The sequence below is a fragment of the Lathyrus oleraceus genome, chromosome 2 (assembly GCF_024323335.1).
Source record: "Lathyrus oleraceus cultivar Zhongwan6 chromosome 2, CAAS_Psat_ZW6_1.0, whole genome shotgun sequence".
Taxonomy (NCBI): Eukaryota; Viridiplantae; Streptophyta; class Magnoliopsida; order Fabales; family Fabaceae; genus Lathyrus; species Lathyrus oleraceus.
Window position 1 is genome coordinate 462,156,385 of NC_066580.1, and position 17,613 is coordinate 462,173,997.

At 33.4% G+C, this 17,613-nt stretch overlaps 3 protein-coding genes across 5 annotated transcripts; 1 reads left to right on the forward strand and 2 right to left on the reverse strand.

Moving 5' to 3' along the window:
* The first annotated feature begins 3,197 nt into the window (after positions 1-3,197).
* On the forward strand, positions 3,198-4,652 carry LOC127120410 (F-box protein At5g67140). The gene is made up of 5 exons (XM_051050830.1): positions 3,198-3,415; positions 3,513-3,659; positions 3,810-3,945; positions 4,088-4,186; positions 4,309-4,652. Exons 1-5 carry the CDS (start codon positions 3,327-3,329, stop codon positions 4,471-4,473), a joined length of 636 nt encoding a protein of 211 aa, XP_050906787.1. The 5' UTR covers positions 3,198-3,326; the 3' UTR covers positions 4,474-4,652.
* LOC127120409 (PI-PLC X domain-containing protein At5g67130) lies at positions 4,512-7,429 on the reverse strand. Of its 3 annotated transcripts, XM_051050828.1 has the most exons (8): positions 6,955-7,429; positions 6,667-6,804; positions 6,468-6,566; positions 6,071-6,374; positions 5,631-5,854; positions 5,442-5,528; positions 5,266-5,347; positions 4,512-4,777 (listed from the first exon to the last, which is right to left on the reverse strand). In XM_051050828.1, the coding sequence occupies exons 1-8, from the start codon at positions 7,156-7,158 to the stop codon at positions 4,743-4,745; spliced, it is 1,173 nt and encodes a 390-aa protein (XP_050906785.1). In that variant the 5' UTR covers positions 7,159-7,429; the 3' UTR covers positions 4,512-4,742. The 3 variants fall into 3 exon arrangements, with proteins under 3 accessions (XP_050906785.1, XP_050906784.1, XP_050906786.1); XM_051050827.1 differs by lacking the exon at positions 4,512-4,777 and having other exon boundaries at positions 4,785-5,347; XM_051050829.1 differs by lacking the exon at positions 4,512-4,777 and having other exon boundaries at positions 4,785-5,347; positions 6,667-6,748; positions 6,955-7,089.
* Positions 7,430-8,039: 610 nt separating this feature from the next.
* Positions 8,040-15,768, reverse strand: LOC127120411 (histone-lysine N-methyltransferase CLF). Its single transcript, XM_051050831.1, has 18 exons — positions 15,379-15,768; positions 14,956-15,057; positions 14,516-14,841; positions 13,533-13,694; positions 12,701-12,785; positions 12,373-12,528; positions 12,219-12,266; positions 12,078-12,149; positions 11,645-11,995; positions 11,301-11,491; positions 10,514-10,649; positions 10,189-10,412; positions 9,895-10,026; positions 9,558-9,651; positions 9,086-9,133; positions 8,887-9,015; positions 8,722-8,799; positions 8,040-8,592 (listed from the first exon to the last, which is right to left on the reverse strand). The coding sequence occupies exons 1-18, from the start codon at positions 15,448-15,450 to the stop codon at positions 8,401-8,403; spliced, it is 2,598 nt and encodes an 865-aa protein (XP_050906788.1). The 5' UTR covers positions 15,451-15,768; the 3' UTR covers positions 8,040-8,400.
* Between the last annotated feature and the right edge of the window lie 1,845 nt (positions 15,769-17,613).

Consider the following 17,613-nt stretch of genomic DNA (forward strand, 5'->3'; position numbering starts at 1 on the left):
ATGAGCCTTTTAAAAATTAAGGGACTAAAATTAATCCAAAGTTAAACATACGGGACGAAAAATGCTATTTTTCCTTGGAAAATCAATCCAAAATTTGATCTGAACCGAGCAATTTTTACCAAATGACATCCAAACACATTCAATAATTTTTTTGGTTTTTTTATATCGGTTTACAGTTTTTATTTGGATCGATTGGATTTGAACACCCCTAATATCCATTACAATTTATGTCAAACTCTCAAAATCTCAAATCAATATCATTCACTTGAAAAAAAATGTGAGTTACTCATTACACCTTATATATTTTTATTCAAATTTTAGTAATTTTCAAAATTGTTTATATCATCTCATTCGAATAATATAATTCGGGTGCACCATCGATATAAATCACTAAATGTGTATCAAAACAAATCTAAAGTATAAATGAGTGTGTTCGGATAGTATTCTCCAAACACACAATTCAGATAGTATATCTTGGCATATCCTAAATTTAACACTATCGTGTTTGTTTATTTGGAATGCATTATTGATAAAGAAAATTAATTGTCAAGATGATAACATCTAGAACATCATGTCTGTTTCATTATAGTTTCATAAATCCTCTTACTCAAGATCATATAACGATATACTTACATAACGATATACTACGATGTTATCATCTTAATCATGTAACGATATACTATGATTATACATGATTGAAATGCACCATAACGATATACTTACATCATTTGGTCAAAGCATCATAGTATTATAACATTAATTCAAAGACAAATTTTGTATTCATAGTTTAGTGGTAATATATCTTGAGTGAGATTTAGCTTTATTTATCACTAAGTTGTGCAGGCACAGAAAATAGGTAAAGATAGATCCATGTGTGGTTGTACACTTAGAAGAGTATACAATCTTCCTTGTGCTTATTTAATAGTCTGAAAGATGAAACTCAATAGAACTATATGTATGGATGAGGTAAACACGTATTGGAAAAAGGCTTTGGTTGGATGATGATGGTATGGTTATGAATGATAAATTGAATATTCCTATTATGGAAGAATGGGAGGTTATTCAAGAGAAAAAAATTAAATTTGGTTATAACATGAAATTGTGCGTAAAAGAGAAAATGTGCAAAATAGCCTATACAAAAATCATTGATATCAAACCACTAGTGGAATCAATAAAAATTAAGGGTGCTATTAAAAAGTTCAAACTAACTTCTAGTGATAATTCAACCAAATAGTCACCATCATACTTTAAGCATGTAGACTCACTTTAACCGAATTCTCCATGCTCACAATCTATAAAAAAAAATTAGTAGTGGTGTTTGCATCATCAAACCCTCGTTTTCCCCACCTTTATTGGAAAATGCAAAATATTGAAAACATGTATGTTTTTATGCACAAATAGATTGAACGGATTGTAGATGTAAATGGTAATGGTAACTACGGATTTCACGTTATTTCATCCTTGGTCGGTATGGGAGAATAAAATTATACACTTATTATTTGTCGACATTTTATGAAAGAGATAAAGGGTCATAAAGAAGATTATACTAGGTTATAAAAGAAACAAAAACAATATGATGAAACTCTATAAGCTTTAATTCTTGGTAGAATTGGTTTTTCAGCACAGAATGACAAGTGGATGTGTTTCCTAAAAATTGGTCATCTTGTAGCAAGTGCATATGAAAGAGTGTGTGATGTGAAACACATAAAACAAGATATTATACACAAATCAAATTATTATACATAAGTCAATTATCATAAAATACAATTAAAAATGCAAGTGATCTATATAAGAATATAACTATGATGTGTGTTACACCCCGTATTCCTCCTTTTTCTCATATGCTAAAGAACATCATGTGCCTCTGCTAATGTCGTATGTATCGAGTCTCAGATAAGGGGTGCATTTGTGTACCTTTCCTCTAGCGATGTCACCCTCGGTTATAGTGATTATACGATGACATATATGCAAGACATACATACACATCATGGTCCGCCCTAGCCTGATCCTCTTAGAATATTTTCCAATAATCTAGCCTTAGAGGATCTCCTTGTGGCACTGGCGTCACATATGGATGGAAAATTCTATAATATTATTTAATGTAACCTTATATTGTACGTCGTCAACTAGGAGTTGGCATACTACGTACATTCTTTAGTACAAAATGATTATGGTATTCTACAAACATCTCATCAATATCTCTATGGTACACTGGTAGGCGCAACTACTATGGGTCCCTATAAATACCTAATATGTCTAAATACTCTTATGTAGATATGGATACACAGGTCAAGACATGTAAGCCAGCCATCTAGAATACCAACCAATCTTCTATAAAGCTTGAGTCTGACGATGCTCACCATATGATGTGAAACATATATCATCCTCCAGAATATGGTCAATAACTTGTATGTACGGCTCAGTCATCGGATTTACCGTGGATGGGTTAATCATGCAAGCATGAGGAAACTTGTTATTATACTCGATAGCAAACTACCACTCAGAGATACCTAAAACATCCGGAAGGATCCATGCTTGAAAATAATTTTGATAAAAATTATTAATACCTACATATAAATATTATGAAATTAATAATCTATGTATATTACCTAAAAGAGACCGTTAACATCGACATTTAATTTAGGGTGTTATATTGAGGTCGTGTTCGGAACGTATCAAGATGGGTCAAAGGACAATTTTTTAATTTTATAAAATTTGGGGGAAAAACATATAAACAATCCAAAAAAAATTCTAATATAAGTTGTATTAAACTTGAGAAATTAGTTTTTGTTGGGAGGATTCTTGTTCATTTAAAAAAAATCACTATTCCAATTATTTGAGTAATTTATTAGTTAGAGTGTATTAAAATGATAAATTATATTTATAAAAAAAATTAATGAATGAAAACAAAACAAAAACCCACTCATGACCCATCATGACCCATCTATATATGGCCAGTGGCCACCAGCTCACATGCTTAAATATTAAACAGAAAAGAAACAATCAAAGATTCCGAATCTGTTGTAACAATGTTACCAGATTCTAGAATTTGTGTGTAAATAAAAACAAGTAAATGCACCATTTTTAAACAACAAAAGGTAAAAGCACAAAAATAGATAAACATACTATGGAATTAACCTACGTGGCAGAAAAGGACATGGTGAAACCATGACGAAAACATGAGGACACTTTTTCATGTTGGATTATTAAATCATCATAGTATTAAATAAACAAAAGGCTAACTTGATGGAACCAAAAGCCATTTCCAACACGCATAGTTGAATTTCATTTTCTTTTGTGAGTGTTGAGTTTGGAGAATCTCCTTTATGGAACTTGAGGCTGAGATTGATCGGTTACCAATTGACTTATTGGCTCATATTTTTGTTCTCTTCACTTCCTTCACTGATTTGGCCCAGTAAGTTGATTATTCTCTTCATGAATCATACTATATATAAGTTTTTTTTTGTTTTTATTAAGGTTTGTGTTATATATATTGTTTGGTTTTTTGTAAGGGCTGGCAAGGTTTGTAAGAAATGGAAACAAGGGGTGAAGGAATCTCTTGCAAGGAAACAGAATCTTAGCTTTTCTGGTTGGAAGATGGATGATGATTCCACCTCTAGACTTGTTTCTCATGCCTACAACCTTAGAAAACTTGATATGTATGTTTTCATTTCTCTGTCCCTTTGTAGTTATTGATGATAAGGTTGGTACAATTGTTTGTGAATTGTGACATATTGTTTTTTATGGTGTCTGATTAAAAATCAAATTCAAAAGTTTAGTATGAATTGTATGATGTTTATATTTTTCAGACCAAGAAGCCGGTGGAGTTGTCAAATAACAGATGCTGGACTTATCAGAATATCGTATGCGAAGTGTATCGGCAATCTTACATCGATTTCATTATGGGGTTTGACTGGTATCACGGATGAAGGAGTTGTTCAACTCGTATGTCATCATCTATTTTTGATCTTACCGCCCTGCAGCTGCCACGCAGCTGCAGGACCGTAGTATCATGGCATTTGTTACCTTTTGTAGACTAATCTTTTGGAATGGAATGATTTTAATGTGATTTCCTTTTGCATAACAGATATCCAGAACTCGATCTTTAAGGCATTTGAATGTCGGTGGTACATTTATCACAGACGAATCTCTATTCGCCATTGCAAAAAGTTGTCCAAAAATGGAGGTAATGTCTACAAAATTTAATGTTAGGTTCTGTCAAATTTAATGTTGGGTTGTGTAAAATTTAATGTTACATTACACAAATTCATGCCATGTATGATTGTTTCTTGTTTTGTTCTTATTCAGACGATTGTTCTGTGGAGCTGCCGTCATGTAACGAAAAATGGACTTATCGCGCTAGTTGGTCAATGCCTCAAGCTCAAATCAATGAATGTATGGGGAACAAGAGTTCCTGTGGAATGTCTTAACAATTTGCTTATCATGAGTCCAACTCTTCAAATAAAAATCTAAAGCTCGATTTCGTGTATAGATTGTTTACTGGTATTCAATTTGATTCATGAAAAGATGAATATATCGATATTCTTTCTTGAATAATGTACAGAAAACATCATGTTGTGAAGATTTAGTTTACCGAATAAGTTGTAAAACATGATTGAAGTACCTTATTGGTTTAACATTGTTTGAAGGAATGTAGATGGTAAGAATAGTTAGGATTCAATCATAATAAACCATTTCCATGGCCAAAAGTTTCGAATAATCCTGATCGAGCAAAATCCTTATCATGTCATCGACGATTGATGTTTTGGTAGAAAACCTGCAAGCCGAAACGTTGTAAATATTAGTGATATGACATGACAATTAATTCACATGCAATGTTATGCATATGCGACGACGGATAAGATGCCAAATATGCAACATACCTGAAATGCTCTAGATATATATATTCTTGATTGACTTCTCAGATTCTTGATTATAGCCTTTCCTTTTCTGAAATTTTGTTGCCTAATTTTCTAACCTCTAAACCATTCCATGACATTTCGAGATCGAGGCTATATAATCCATTATACTACATAGTAAGATATTAGAAGCCTCGCTCGAGAGACTCGGCACTATCTCGCATATGATATGCAAATATGACAATACCAGAAACTTATCTTGACAGACCTAGTTTGCATATGATATACGATAAAACTCATCGAAACTGCAAAAGAACTGCGGTAAGCAGGAAGTAAAACAAGAGGAAAAGCGAGCGATTTGGAGAATGGACTGGTGAAGCGGATTTAATTGAAAACTGAACGTAACCGTTAAAGCTTCCAGGCGTGTTGGTCACTGGACTTGTAATTGGTACAGAAATGTTCTTGCAAGATCCAAAAGGTGCTCCCGCCTGCAAAGTCCATCGAAAAACATACATGAGTGAGAAATCATCAGAATCAAGAAGAAATTTCACAAACAAATGGCATTAAAGAATGCAAACAAACCTGGCAAGCAGTGACTGTACTGCATCCACACAATGTGTGGCCGTTTATTCGATCAACGATGTCAAAAACACCGCCACCATCACTCCTCTGCATCAAAATTCCATTTAGAATTCCGAAACGGATTTTGCGAGTTAAGGTGTTTTCATGTTTATTGAATTTGAATTAACAATGCGGAAGAACGGAGAATACCATGTAAAAGTTAACTGCGATGAAGTTAGGCAGCACATTTCCTGCAGTCTTGTAACATGTATTCACCATATTTGCCAGTGGAGCTGAATTCTCTTTGCATGATTCAGCTTCAACCGGATACGTTGGAAAGTAATTCTGCAAGAAAAGTGACGCACTTCTAGAATTTAGCGGATTTGATTCTTTTCTACGTGGGCAAGACCCATGACGAAGTCCAGAATCTCCAGCTGAAAGTTAGTGAAACATGAGATTTTAAAGTCAGTTTGGATCGGCTTATTAAGCTTATCTACTGATATAAGCACTTGTGAAACTGTTTGTGAGAGCTTATGAAAACAACTTATACATAAACACTTCCATGATAAGCACTTAATTAAGCGATTTATCCAAGAAGAGTCGTGATATATATAGTATAGACATCAATCTAACAAGGACATTGGACTTACACTCATTTTCAACCATGTACCTCCACTGATAAGCTATTCCTTCTTCAGCTTCTTTCGAAGCATCAGAAGTGAAAACAAGAAGTCGATGATTCGCTTGAACCATCTGCATTATAGTAGGCCAATCTTCGCCTCTCTTCGGCATATCAGACACAGGGAACCAGTATTTATCAAGACCAGCATTTATGAAAAGATTAATCAATGCTTTTGGTGCATGCACATAGTCTTCGATTATAACAGTTACAATCTCCGTCGGATTTTCAGTCAAAAATGCTTCAACTTCTTTCAAAGTGTTTATAGCAGGTTGCTGAAAACAAGATTAGACTCATTACAATTTACAACAACCAAATCATACTCAGATACATTAAAATAAATAACAAAGAGGGTTAAATTTGATTACAAATGCTGTGAAGTTGAAGCATTGTCCTTGAAATGAATGACATAGCCAAATATCATTCTGGAAGTCATACATATCCAACATCAATCCTCTCACTCCATTCTAAAACAACATTCACCAAACAAATTTATAACAAGAACCGCAAAACAAATTAACCAAACAAAACTTTTATTTAAAAATAATAAAGCAAGAAAAATAATACCCTCAATTGGTTAGTGACAGTGTCTTCTTGATTATAAAATGTAAGCCTTTGAATTCCATTCAAAAAAGGTGCATCCATTATGCTGAATGAATTATGTGTCATGATCCATGAGTATTTGTTGAAGGGCAACCCATTCACCTTCATAAGTTAGTTACAATAAACACTTAAAATATATCAAAGGTGTGTCTGGTGTCTGTATGACCGGACACAACATGTTATGTCTGGTGTCTGTGTTTGTGTTTCATAATCAAAACAAAAGAAACATGAGATTGAATCTGAGACACTTACAATGGATGTTACAACTGTGGCTTGGCCTCTAGTGCAGACAGATTGAGTCCTACCTATACCAGGGCAATGGCCACAATAGAAGCCAGGACCACAATCTGAAGAGGCGGAACATGTTTCTACAACCTGTGAATTCTCTGGTGATAATAAGTAGATGAATAACATATGAAAGAAAAAAGAAAAGGAAGCGAATTTGGAAATTCTCATAGAAGCAAGGGCTGGAAGAAGGAAGAGAAAGTTGATGAAAGTAATATAGTTTTTTTTTTTGGCTCCACAGTGAGTTGTAAAAAGCAGGCTTTTGAGAGGTTAAACTTTAACCCCACCTCTCAACTTAAGTTATTTCTTATGTGTGCTCCACTCTGTCTAATTCTTATCTTGCTTTCTCGGATCTCTTTTATGCTATCCATGTGGTGGGGTACGTTGCTTCTTCTCTTGAATTTGCTTCTGGTTCTAGAGGCACTGTTTCATCATTGTTGATATAACATACAATTTCATCACCTTTCTGTACATACATATACGTAGCCTCTATGCATTTTTCTTGATTATAGTTGAACGACAATGCGTTAATTCTTGTATTTTTTTTAAGTGATTAACGATTAATTATATTTGAAAAACTTATTTAAACTCTCCAAAACTCTTCTAAATCTTCCTTCAAATTGTTTTACAAAAAAACAAACCAAACTTCCCCATTCAAATTGTATATATAAAAAGCTTTAAAATAATACAATTATTGACCATTTAGTTTATATAATTACAATTGTCAAATTTTATAAAAATTTGTATAGCTAAACTATTCAGTAAAAACGTTTGGTTCAAATTAAATTAACAAAACCAAATATCTATAACGTGTTATCAAACAAAATAATTGTATGTAGTGCCTCGGTTTTAGTAAAGTTGATCCCAATTCATTCATATATGCTCAACACATACATTCTCTCTACTTCGTAAAATAATCATTAAATTTCCTCCACATACAAACACATAGTATCCCAAATTTAGTCATTTAGTCTGAGGTCATTTAACATTTCAAAAACATTTTATCCAATGTAACATTCTTCAAAATAAGCATAAATTTCACCATGATAAGCTATATCATAAACTTGACAAAAATTTGTATAACTTTCTAGTCATATAAGTAAATAAAATTGTAAGAGTTGAAAACTATATGAAGTCTTCCACTGATATGCATTTGTCCATTTCCCTACTGGAAAGGATTGTATGGAATTTTGATCCAATAAGCTTGTAATATCCATCTGGGATAGCTAATACAGTTAGCTATTGTGAAAATGAATGTTTGAATGTAGCTTTACCTATGCAATTACAATTGTATGGCCTTGCCACTATGAACAAAACAACTCCAAAAGTACTTCTTTCAGCTATCAATGAAAATGCTGTCTCTGATAAAGAATACCTAAAAGAATGGATTTTTGAATTTTAAACAAATTCCTATTAAGCAAGCTTCTTTGCCCGGCCACTTGAAGGAGCACCGTCTTCTTTTTTCGATCCAGGTGCCTCTGGTTTCCGAGCCCAAACGGGAGCTCTATCGGGTTCATAACGGTAATCATAAAACAGCTCCTCCCCAGCATTAATCCGCTCCTTGGCAAATATTCCTACCCTATGATCTCCAGCAACCATAATAACCTGCCAGTTTAAGCAGAGTGATCGTGAGCAACACCAAAAATCCATGAATGATAGAATGCTCAACCAAAATACACTGTGAAATAGAATTTCAGATTTTAAAAGCAGTTGATGGGGGGAAGATCTGAATACCTTCGCATAACAATTTGGAACAGGCGAGTGGTTTGCAAACTTCAATTTATCACCCTTTCGATATGCATCAAGAACAAACTGCAAACAAGATTCATCTTACATGTGATGTGTGTAATGCAAGGGAAAAAAATTCTCCAACAAAGATTTGTAGTAGTAAACTCTTGCCTGATCATTCAGATTAAAGAGAAAAGATGAATTTTCACGGTCATATATCTTTCCTCGCTTGTCTGCTTCCCTGTGAGAAATTAACTCTCCAGTATACTCTCCAAGGTATTCATGCTTACCAACGCTATTCTGGAGTTCAACCAAACAGCATTAGGAAAAATCACACCTAAATAAATTGAAGCATCAATTTGTTAAATACCTTTAAGAATGCTCCCCAGCCAGACACATCAGACCGTCCAAGAAGAACCTGAAGGAATGTTGGATGTAAATTGCCATTATGGTGAACAAAAAATAGCAAGTAAGAAACATCCTTTTTTAAAAGGATATAAATAGCAACACAGAAGAACAACACACAAACATTGAGAATGAAGATTGCATTATGGGATAGACCAAAGTCCCATGCAAACCCATGTCTGTCCTAACACGTACTATACACCTACAGGGAGTTACCGTTCTCAATGTGATCTCTTCTATTTCTCCCAATCATAATAAATTATAGGTCTCACTATGTGTTATTTTTTTGGGAAGGACTTCTCCAAAAAACTAAACAAATAGGTCTTGATGTAATATTTTGATAAGAGTAAATATTCTGGAATGAAAGGAAATGGGTCTATCTTTGAAGATTTTAAAAGTAGGTAGAATTGAAAAAGGCAGTCAAGGAAAATAAATACCTTTTGCTGCTGTTTGAGAAGAAGCTTCATGTTTCTACATTCATAATTATCCCCTCTTTGACTAGGAATTCCAAGAGTGCCATCGCCACAGCTGCTACAATAATTTGACTCAAATAGCAGTAAGTAACATGGAAAATAGTGAGTATGAAGCTCTGCCACATGTTTAATAAATTGCTGCTCTTGTTGGGGAAACAAATGGTTAAAATGGCAAATGGAACAATCACATATGTGGTTGTTATTCCATGTTCGATATCAATTCATTCACAAGGACAATGAAACTAACAAATGACAGAGGGAATGCTGACACAGAAGCAACCAACAAACATGTAAGCCTCACCTGACCCAACAGTTTCTACAAACATCCGGATCACATTCCCTATCTGCAGCAAAGCATGGACATTGGCGACTTCGGCATTGACTCTTTGCACAATGACAGCCACGAAATCGGTTTTTACAACTCTTGGGACACCTTCAGATCAAAACAATTATCACACGAATTAATGGATATTCGATGCATGCCACAATACATATATCGATTTAAGCTATAAGTATAATAACCACAGAAATTTCTGAAACCACCAAAGCACGGGACAATTGAGCAAAATGCTATTTGGGTGAGTTAAAAGCTTACCCACAGTACTTCTCACAGCAGGTTCCATTTTGAAGACAAGGACACTCCTTTCCACAAGCTGATTGACATCCACATGGGTTGTACTGTCGGCAGGGCTGATCCTTTCTCTCTGTAATCCTTTTCCTGATTGAATGGTAAGCGGCAGATTTCCAGGTATACTTTAAACGACGGACTTTTCCTCTTCTCCGTAAAAATTTTGATCTTCTTCTCACATCATTATTACCCTTACATTCATTTGACCAAAACTTGTTCAGTTAAGCACTATATGCAAGTAGCGTGGAGTAAAGAAAATATTGCACTAAGTATAGTTTGCATCAAAATCAACCTTGGAATAGCCTTCCACAAGAGAACTCACGGCATCCCCAGTAGAACCAGACAACTTCCCTTCTTCACAATTTATGTACCGGAAAACATCCCAGCATGTCTTTAGACCATTAAAGAGATTCCTGGCTATTAAGCAGCTGCAATAAAAATCAGTTGCTACTTATTAGGTGATTGGCCATCGGTAACTATTGTCTAAAGGTAATGTGAATGCGGAGATCATTCTCCTAGCCTAGCCTATCATCGGAGTTTAAAGAAGTGACAATTTCAAAATTAAAGTAGGCATCAGACAGACAAGTCACAAGTGGGACATCTAAAACTACATGTAATAAAACTAAGTTAACACTGACAAAAACTACATGGTAATATGTAATTTATCCAAAAATAATTATCAGTAAGCCTCAAACACCTTTGCGGATGAGCTTATTTTAAGTAAGCAATACGATCGGAATTCCTGTTGAGTTTTATCTGTATAGTACAGTATCACCGTAAAATGAACAAAATCAAAGAAAGGACCAAGTCTCCAAGCCAATGCTGAGTTCTCTAGACTCCAACAACAATCCACTCAAAAGACCCTTCCTTATTCACTCCCTACCAATATAAGGGATGCAATCTGGTCTATTATTGAATGAAGATAGGCTTGTATGTAGAAAAACAATTGGACTTGTGATCCAACCCATACATGTACAAATCTCGCCTCAATACTAATTACAACATTCATGCATTATATCATATCATCTGGTAACGAAAGACAGAAAAACATGAATCTCCAATCTAAACACATATCTGACCTGTTTTTGCCAAAAATCTCCATTCCTTTTTCTAAAAGCCCTTTTTCAAGAGCTTTCCAAGATTTATTATCTATCATTTCTTGTTTAGAAATGTTCTCATCCACAAACTCTTCTTTCCTTGTGCTGTCTTCCCCACTCATGACATGTGGTTCAGAAACCAAATCATTCAATGGGCGGTCAGGAGCTTCACTCTGCATTATGTAAAGATTATCACAAGCCAAACCCTTCTAGATCTTTCGATATTAAGAAAATTCACACGCTCGTATAGTAAAATAGTTGTGTTTTGTTATCTTGGCAATAATTGAAGTTAAATACATGTCACTTGAACAAAGAACACTACTTACAATGGAATCAGAATCAGAAGCTACTGCTTTCTTCTGCCGTTTCTGCATGCAAACTAGAACACGTTCTGCCACTCGTTTACTGTTTCTCTTACCTTTTCCACTTTTCCCTACTGGCTTAGCTTTAGGTGGAGCTGAGTGGGAAGCCGAAGTAGCATCCCGTCCAGGACCATTCTCTGAGTCACTACTCTCAGATATGTTCTTAGCATTAGATGAAGCGCTTTCACTTTGGCTGCATTTTATTCTCCTTTTACCAGAAGACTTTTTCCTAGATAGAACACTGCCTGAGGATTTGTCTTCAACATCAGTCTGAGTAGAAGATGTGACTTTCGACATTTTTTCTGCCTTAAGTACCTATAAGTAGGAAAGCATGGGCAACTTCAGTAAATTGTTATAGAAACTATCAGTAGATCCTTATGAAGTGACAAGTACTCACCAATCTGAAACAATTTGGCCCACATGGTGCATTTTCAGTATTAGGAGGAATCCATGGAGGTTGCCTCTCAGCCTATTCATGAACAAAGTTAAGACACACGCAGATAGACAACTCCATAAGTAACTCATAAGTAGAACTTACCGGAAATACAAGATCCTGGGAGCATCCATGTAATCTGCAATCAAAAACCTGCAAAATGAAAATACCACAAGAGGTTGTCAAAAGAATCTTACACTTATAAAGAGAAAAAAGAAAGTGCATGCTATTCAGTGCCTTCATGGGGAAAGAATCTTACACGACAGCGGCGGCAAAAGAGGTTGTCAAAAGAGTCAAGAGCCGCCTCAAGATCCTTTTCCAGAAAAGAATTGTCACTTTGAGAAGTATCTTGTGCATCTCCATTTTTAGAATCCCCGCCAGCATTGTCTTCATTGCAAAAAGTTTCATATCTGGCCTGTATAAGATGTTTGATGGTTTGTCATAACTCTAAAGCTAGCTTGAAAGCTTACACTACGACCAGTTTTCATCAGAATAATTGAGAGAGGTGGCAGAAGTGGAAAATACATATAAGGTTGAGAAAATTGAATATTATTTACAACAAAGGTTGGTGAATGACAAAATTATACCTTAATGTCACTAGTTTTTCTAGAAAAACACTGAGCCAGTGACTCCAAAACAGCCTCAGATAAACCAAATTCTCTGATAGTCATGCTGTAAAACAAAACCAGACATTATGAAATCCACAAAACTGTCTCAAGTGCAACACACAATAAAACAATATGTAAATATAAAATCACAGCAGAAGGATACATAACAACTGCAGGGTTTCATTAGCCTTTAATGGAAGCGGCAGAATTGACAAGAGAAACCAACCACAGATTCAGAATCATTGTTCTCAACATATTTTAATGTAAATTTAATCATGGCAATTCTTTTTACAGAAAAATGTGAAGATATCAAAGGATAGTATGAAATATGCATAAACACTAACTTTATTTCCCAATAAAGGACTTAATTATGCAAATAACTGATCAAGGATCTTCTTTTGAGTCCTTCTGTATATAGAAAATACAAAAAAGAAAACAATTGTCAAACATCCTGTTAGAACCCACTAATGGTTAACCAAAAGACAATGGTGCCCCAGACATGCCAGTTCAAATATGCTTCAATTAAAAACGAAAAAGAAAAAAAAAACTATGAAGCCTTTCATAGACAGTTCAACGGAAAACAAATGCTAAAATCAAGTGGAGGTCTTTGAGTGTATAAATAATTTTAATGACACTATACGTACACACAAAATATGAACTCATTACCTTCCTAATCTAAAAGCTTGATCTTATTAACGTAATACATAATACTCAAATATATATTGCAATACTATTTTATAGGCCAACAAAGAACATCTAACAGAGAAAAAAACAATGAGCACCCAATAATAGTTTGGTAAGGTATACCGACCGAAGTATAAAATCTTCTGGTTCTACAAATTCTCTTTTTTCTTCTTCTTCATCAATTAGTTCCTCCTCACTGTCACTGCAAATAAGTGCTTCACCACCATTTTGATCATAATAAATTCGTCTCCGACCTAAAACCGATTGATCCTCTGTCATTCTTTGATTTCTGCGCATAAATTATCACAAGTAGCACAGATTTTCAAAGGATCAGACCTTTGTACTTCAAAATAGAAGAAACTATAGAGCTGAAAATTAATAAATTGAAAAGGGGATACCACAATAAAATAAAAAGAAAGAGAAAACAAAATCAGTGAATGTCGTATTATTATGCATACAAATACATCAAATGGCTATAATTTACGGTTCACAATTGACAACCTATGATCATAGTCTCCGTTATGTTAGCCTTTGCCTTACTATCTATCTTGCCTTGTATGTCTAAGAATTTAGGTTTAGAACCTAGCTCAACCACAAATCGGCTTGTAAAATGAGGACTGTCCAATCATCATAGTCACCACCTAGGTCATATCACTAGTGAATAGTGGAGCCAGGAGCTCTCAACACACTCCCTCAAGATAAGACTAGACATGTAAAATGTGGACTACTATGGGTGGAATAACATGATCCCGACACACACCCTCACACTCAAAACTGCACATCTGGTGTGTGGACAAATACAAGTGGAACAAGAGAGATCTTGAGCCAGTAAGAGATCTAATATAGATTTTGATACTATCTTAGAATTCATGCTTAGGCTTAACTCAACCCCCACAAAACTGGCTATTTAGGTGAGGACTGCCCAAGCCTAAGCACCATCTAGGTCATATATCTAGTCAAAGTGGAACTCTCAACATGTCAAATCGACAACGACAACATGCTCATTTTTACAATACTAGATTTATAATCTTGTTGCCTCAAACTCTTTACCATCTAATATTAACAAACACACAGCACCGCAGATTTTATAACTTGAAAAGCAAAACAAACCTGTCCAGAAAAATCCATGTGGTGTAAGGCGGCAATCTTCTTACTTCTGGTAATTTGATAGGCCGGACAGCATTCTTTACAGCAACATTAGATCCTAGAAGAACTGCCGTAGAACCATGGTCATCTCCATGATTACCATTGCTCTCGCCATCATCATTACCAGCACAAACACCATTATGCATATCAATTGCTTCTTGTTGCCTCTTAGTCAACAAATCCAGACTTTTATCACTATCCGCAACGTCACACGTCTTTCTCTCCGCCGCTGATTTCCAGAGCTGGTTAGTGATACCAGCCAGCTTCTGTCTATTTTCCTCCACTCTATTCTGATATTCCAAACACACGCACATTTAACACGCCACAACATGTTTGCCATAACAACCAAAAAGTCCAAATTCAAAATCAACAACTAACTACAATCAGAGGTTAAGCTATTATACCTTGACCGAAACAATCCGTTTGGCAGCAACTTGTTTCTTCAAAGATTCAATCACCGCTAACACCTCTTTAACTGCAGGACCGGTATCCTCCATTTTCGTTGGCTGCATTGTAAACAAACATTAAATCATCACACTTACAATTGCGTTATCTTAATTAATTACTAAACAATTACAACTCAAAGAAGCTAACAGCCACACTGAACATGTAGTGAAACCAAACACTACCTTATATACATACAATGCAGCTATTAACCCCAAAAAAATACAGTATAGTTGTTTATACATCAATGGATTAAAAATCTAACGAAAAAACTAAGCAAATCAAAATGAAGAATAAACCATGATAGAAGCTGAAAAGTAAAAGAAAACAAATATAGAAATCGGAAGCGAAAGCGAAAGTGAGAAATGATAGAGAAAGTATACTGAAGGATCAAGAGGAGGCTCGGATCTAGAAGACGAAGACCGGGAAGGAGGAGGCGGAGACTTGGACGCCATGGAAGATGGCAATGGCGGCGAAGGTTATCGGAAGCCGTTGGGAAATTGGCAATCGGATCGAGATCCGTTTCATACAGATTGAATTTGGCGGGTTGAGAGTTGAAACCCTAATTGTTGTCTGAAAATCTAAAAGAAAAGAAAAGAAAATAAATAAGTTAGAGACGCTTTCAATTTATTTCTTTCCGCCGCTTTAGATGAAGACTTTTACTATATTTAATTAGTTTGGGTGAAGTGAGAGGAATGGGGGGAATGTGCTGGGTTTTGAAATTTATATAGCACTGTTGTATAGGTGCTGACAAGAAAAGCCTTATCTGGCTATTTGTCCTTTACTTTCTTTATTCCTCAATTTCTGTTACTATTGCTTGCATCTTTCCATTTTCTAATATCAAAATTTTAGTTTTCATTTTCCATGAATGCTGCTTAGCTTTTGAGTTGGCTATTGGATTCTGAGTGCCAATGGTACTTTAATCACTACACACTGATTAATATTATAAACAACAAAAGTATTTTATTTTTATTATTATTATTATTATTATTATGAGTTTAATTGAAATACACCGACCGTATAAAAGGATTTTAAACCGTCAGTTAATCATAGACTCGGATATTAAAAAAAGTTTGACTTTTATTTTAAAAATTTATAAAATAATACAAACGGATGATGGTGATGAATCGACGGTGTAAAACATTTTACTCTAACAGTGTATAGTAATTAATCTCCATTATTATTATTATGTTCATTGAATAATTGATAAATTTGATATATAATAATGATCAGATACATTATTTATTCAATAAATCAAAAAAAAATTATTATTGTATTTGATATATAATAATAATCAAATATATAATAATTAATCTCTATTTTATTATTATGTTCATTGAATAATTGATGAATATGATATATGATAATGATCAGATACATCATTTATTTAATTAATCAAAAAAAAATTATTATTGTATCTGATATATAATAATAATGAAATATATTATTTATTTAATAAATTAAAAAAATTATTAGTGTGTCTTGATATATAATAATAATTAAATATATCATTTATTAAATGAATAAAAAAAATTATTGATTATAATAGTGACCGCATATCTTAAATTTTACTAATTGTTGAAATGAAAAATTTTGAATTTTTATTAAAAAACTTAGCATGTGTTTATTGAATTAATATGTTTCAATGATACTTTAATCATTCTTAACTTTAATTCTACTAATTATTGAATCGGCAAACTTTTATTGAATTCTCGTGTTCTAATGTCACTTTAATTACTTTAACGTGAATTTTGAATTGTTGTATGATTAAATTTTGGATTTTTATAAAGAACTTAATGTGTTTTGTTTTTTATTATTGAATTCGCTTGTCCTGATGTCACTTTAATCACTCTAACTTGAATTTTATGAATTGTTTGATGGCAAACTTTGAATTTTTATAAAGCACTGAACGTGTGTTTGTTTTTGTCTTAAAAAATTGTTTATCGATCAAAAAATATAATTTAAAGGATATGTTTAAAACAATGCATAAGTAGTATTTGCTCGATTTTATTTATAAAAGAAAATTGAGTTTAATAGAAATACATTATTAATATAAAAGATTATTCAAGTTATTTTAAAATGTAAGTATGATTTGATGTGATATACATCGTTCATTAATGTGTGTAAAATTATTTTTTATTATTTTTTATTTTCTTATTATTTTTAAATATATTAAATAATTAATATACTTAGACAATATACCGACCAAATATATGAATATAAAAATTAATTTATTTTATAAATAAGAACAAATGAACTATTATTGTTTTATTCTTTTATGACAAAACAAAATATAAATAAAAAAAATCATAATAAAAATGCAATGAGGTAGAATGGAAGCACGACTTTTTATTTTATTATATGGCTTCATTTTATTTTTTTATTGATTATAACATTGTTTTAAAATACTTTAAATAATTTAAAAAATTGATAGAACTTCTACATTACAGAAACAATCTTTTAAATCGGACAGAATCATAATAGACGATAAAAAACTCTTCCTTAAAGGTTCAAATAATTAAATATGAATATTCTTCACTAAAAAATAGTTTAAATAATTTCAAAGAAAATTTAAAGTAATCTTGAAAAAAAGACATACAATTACCTAGCTATGTGAA

Bases quoted from the DNA above. Each gene is read 5' to 3' on its own strand.
- LOC127120410 (XM_051050830.1), top strand. From the start codon at position 3,327: ATGGAACTTGAGGCTGAGATTGATCGGTTACCAATTGACTTATTGGCT. The intron at 3,946-4,087 runs GTATGTCATCAT...TTTGCATAACAG, and splicing joins ATGAAGGAGTTGTTCAACTC to ATATCCAGAACTCGATCTTT. The intron at 4,187-4,308 runs GTAATGTCTACA...GTTCTTATTCAG, and splicing joins AAAGTTGTCCAAAAATGGAG to ACGATTGTTCTGTGGAGCTG.
- LOC127120409 (XM_051050827.1), bottom strand. From the start codon at position 7,158: ATGAGAATTTCCAAATTCGCTTCCTTTTCTTTTTTCTTTCATATGTTA. The intron at 6,375-6,467 runs GTAATCAAATTT...TCTTGTTTTCAG, and splicing joins GCTTCAACTTCACAGCATTT to CAACCTGCTATAAACACTTT. The intron at 5,348-5,441 runs GTTTGTTTGCAT...TGGACTTTGCAG, and splicing joins GTACAGTCACTGCTTGCCAG to GCGGGAGCACCTTTTGGATC.
- LOC127120411 (XM_051050831.1), bottom strand. From the start codon at position 15,450: ATGGCGTCCAAGTCTCCGCCTCCTCCTTCCCGGTCTTCGTCTTCTAGA. The intron at 15,058-15,378 runs GTATACTTTCTC...TTTACAATGCAG, and splicing joins AGCCTCCTCTTGATCCTTCA to CCAACGAAAATGGAGGATAC. The intron at 8,593-8,721 runs GTATTCAGATCT...TTAAACTGGCAG, and splicing joins TTCCAAATTGTTATGCGAAG to GTTATTATGGTTGCTGGAGA.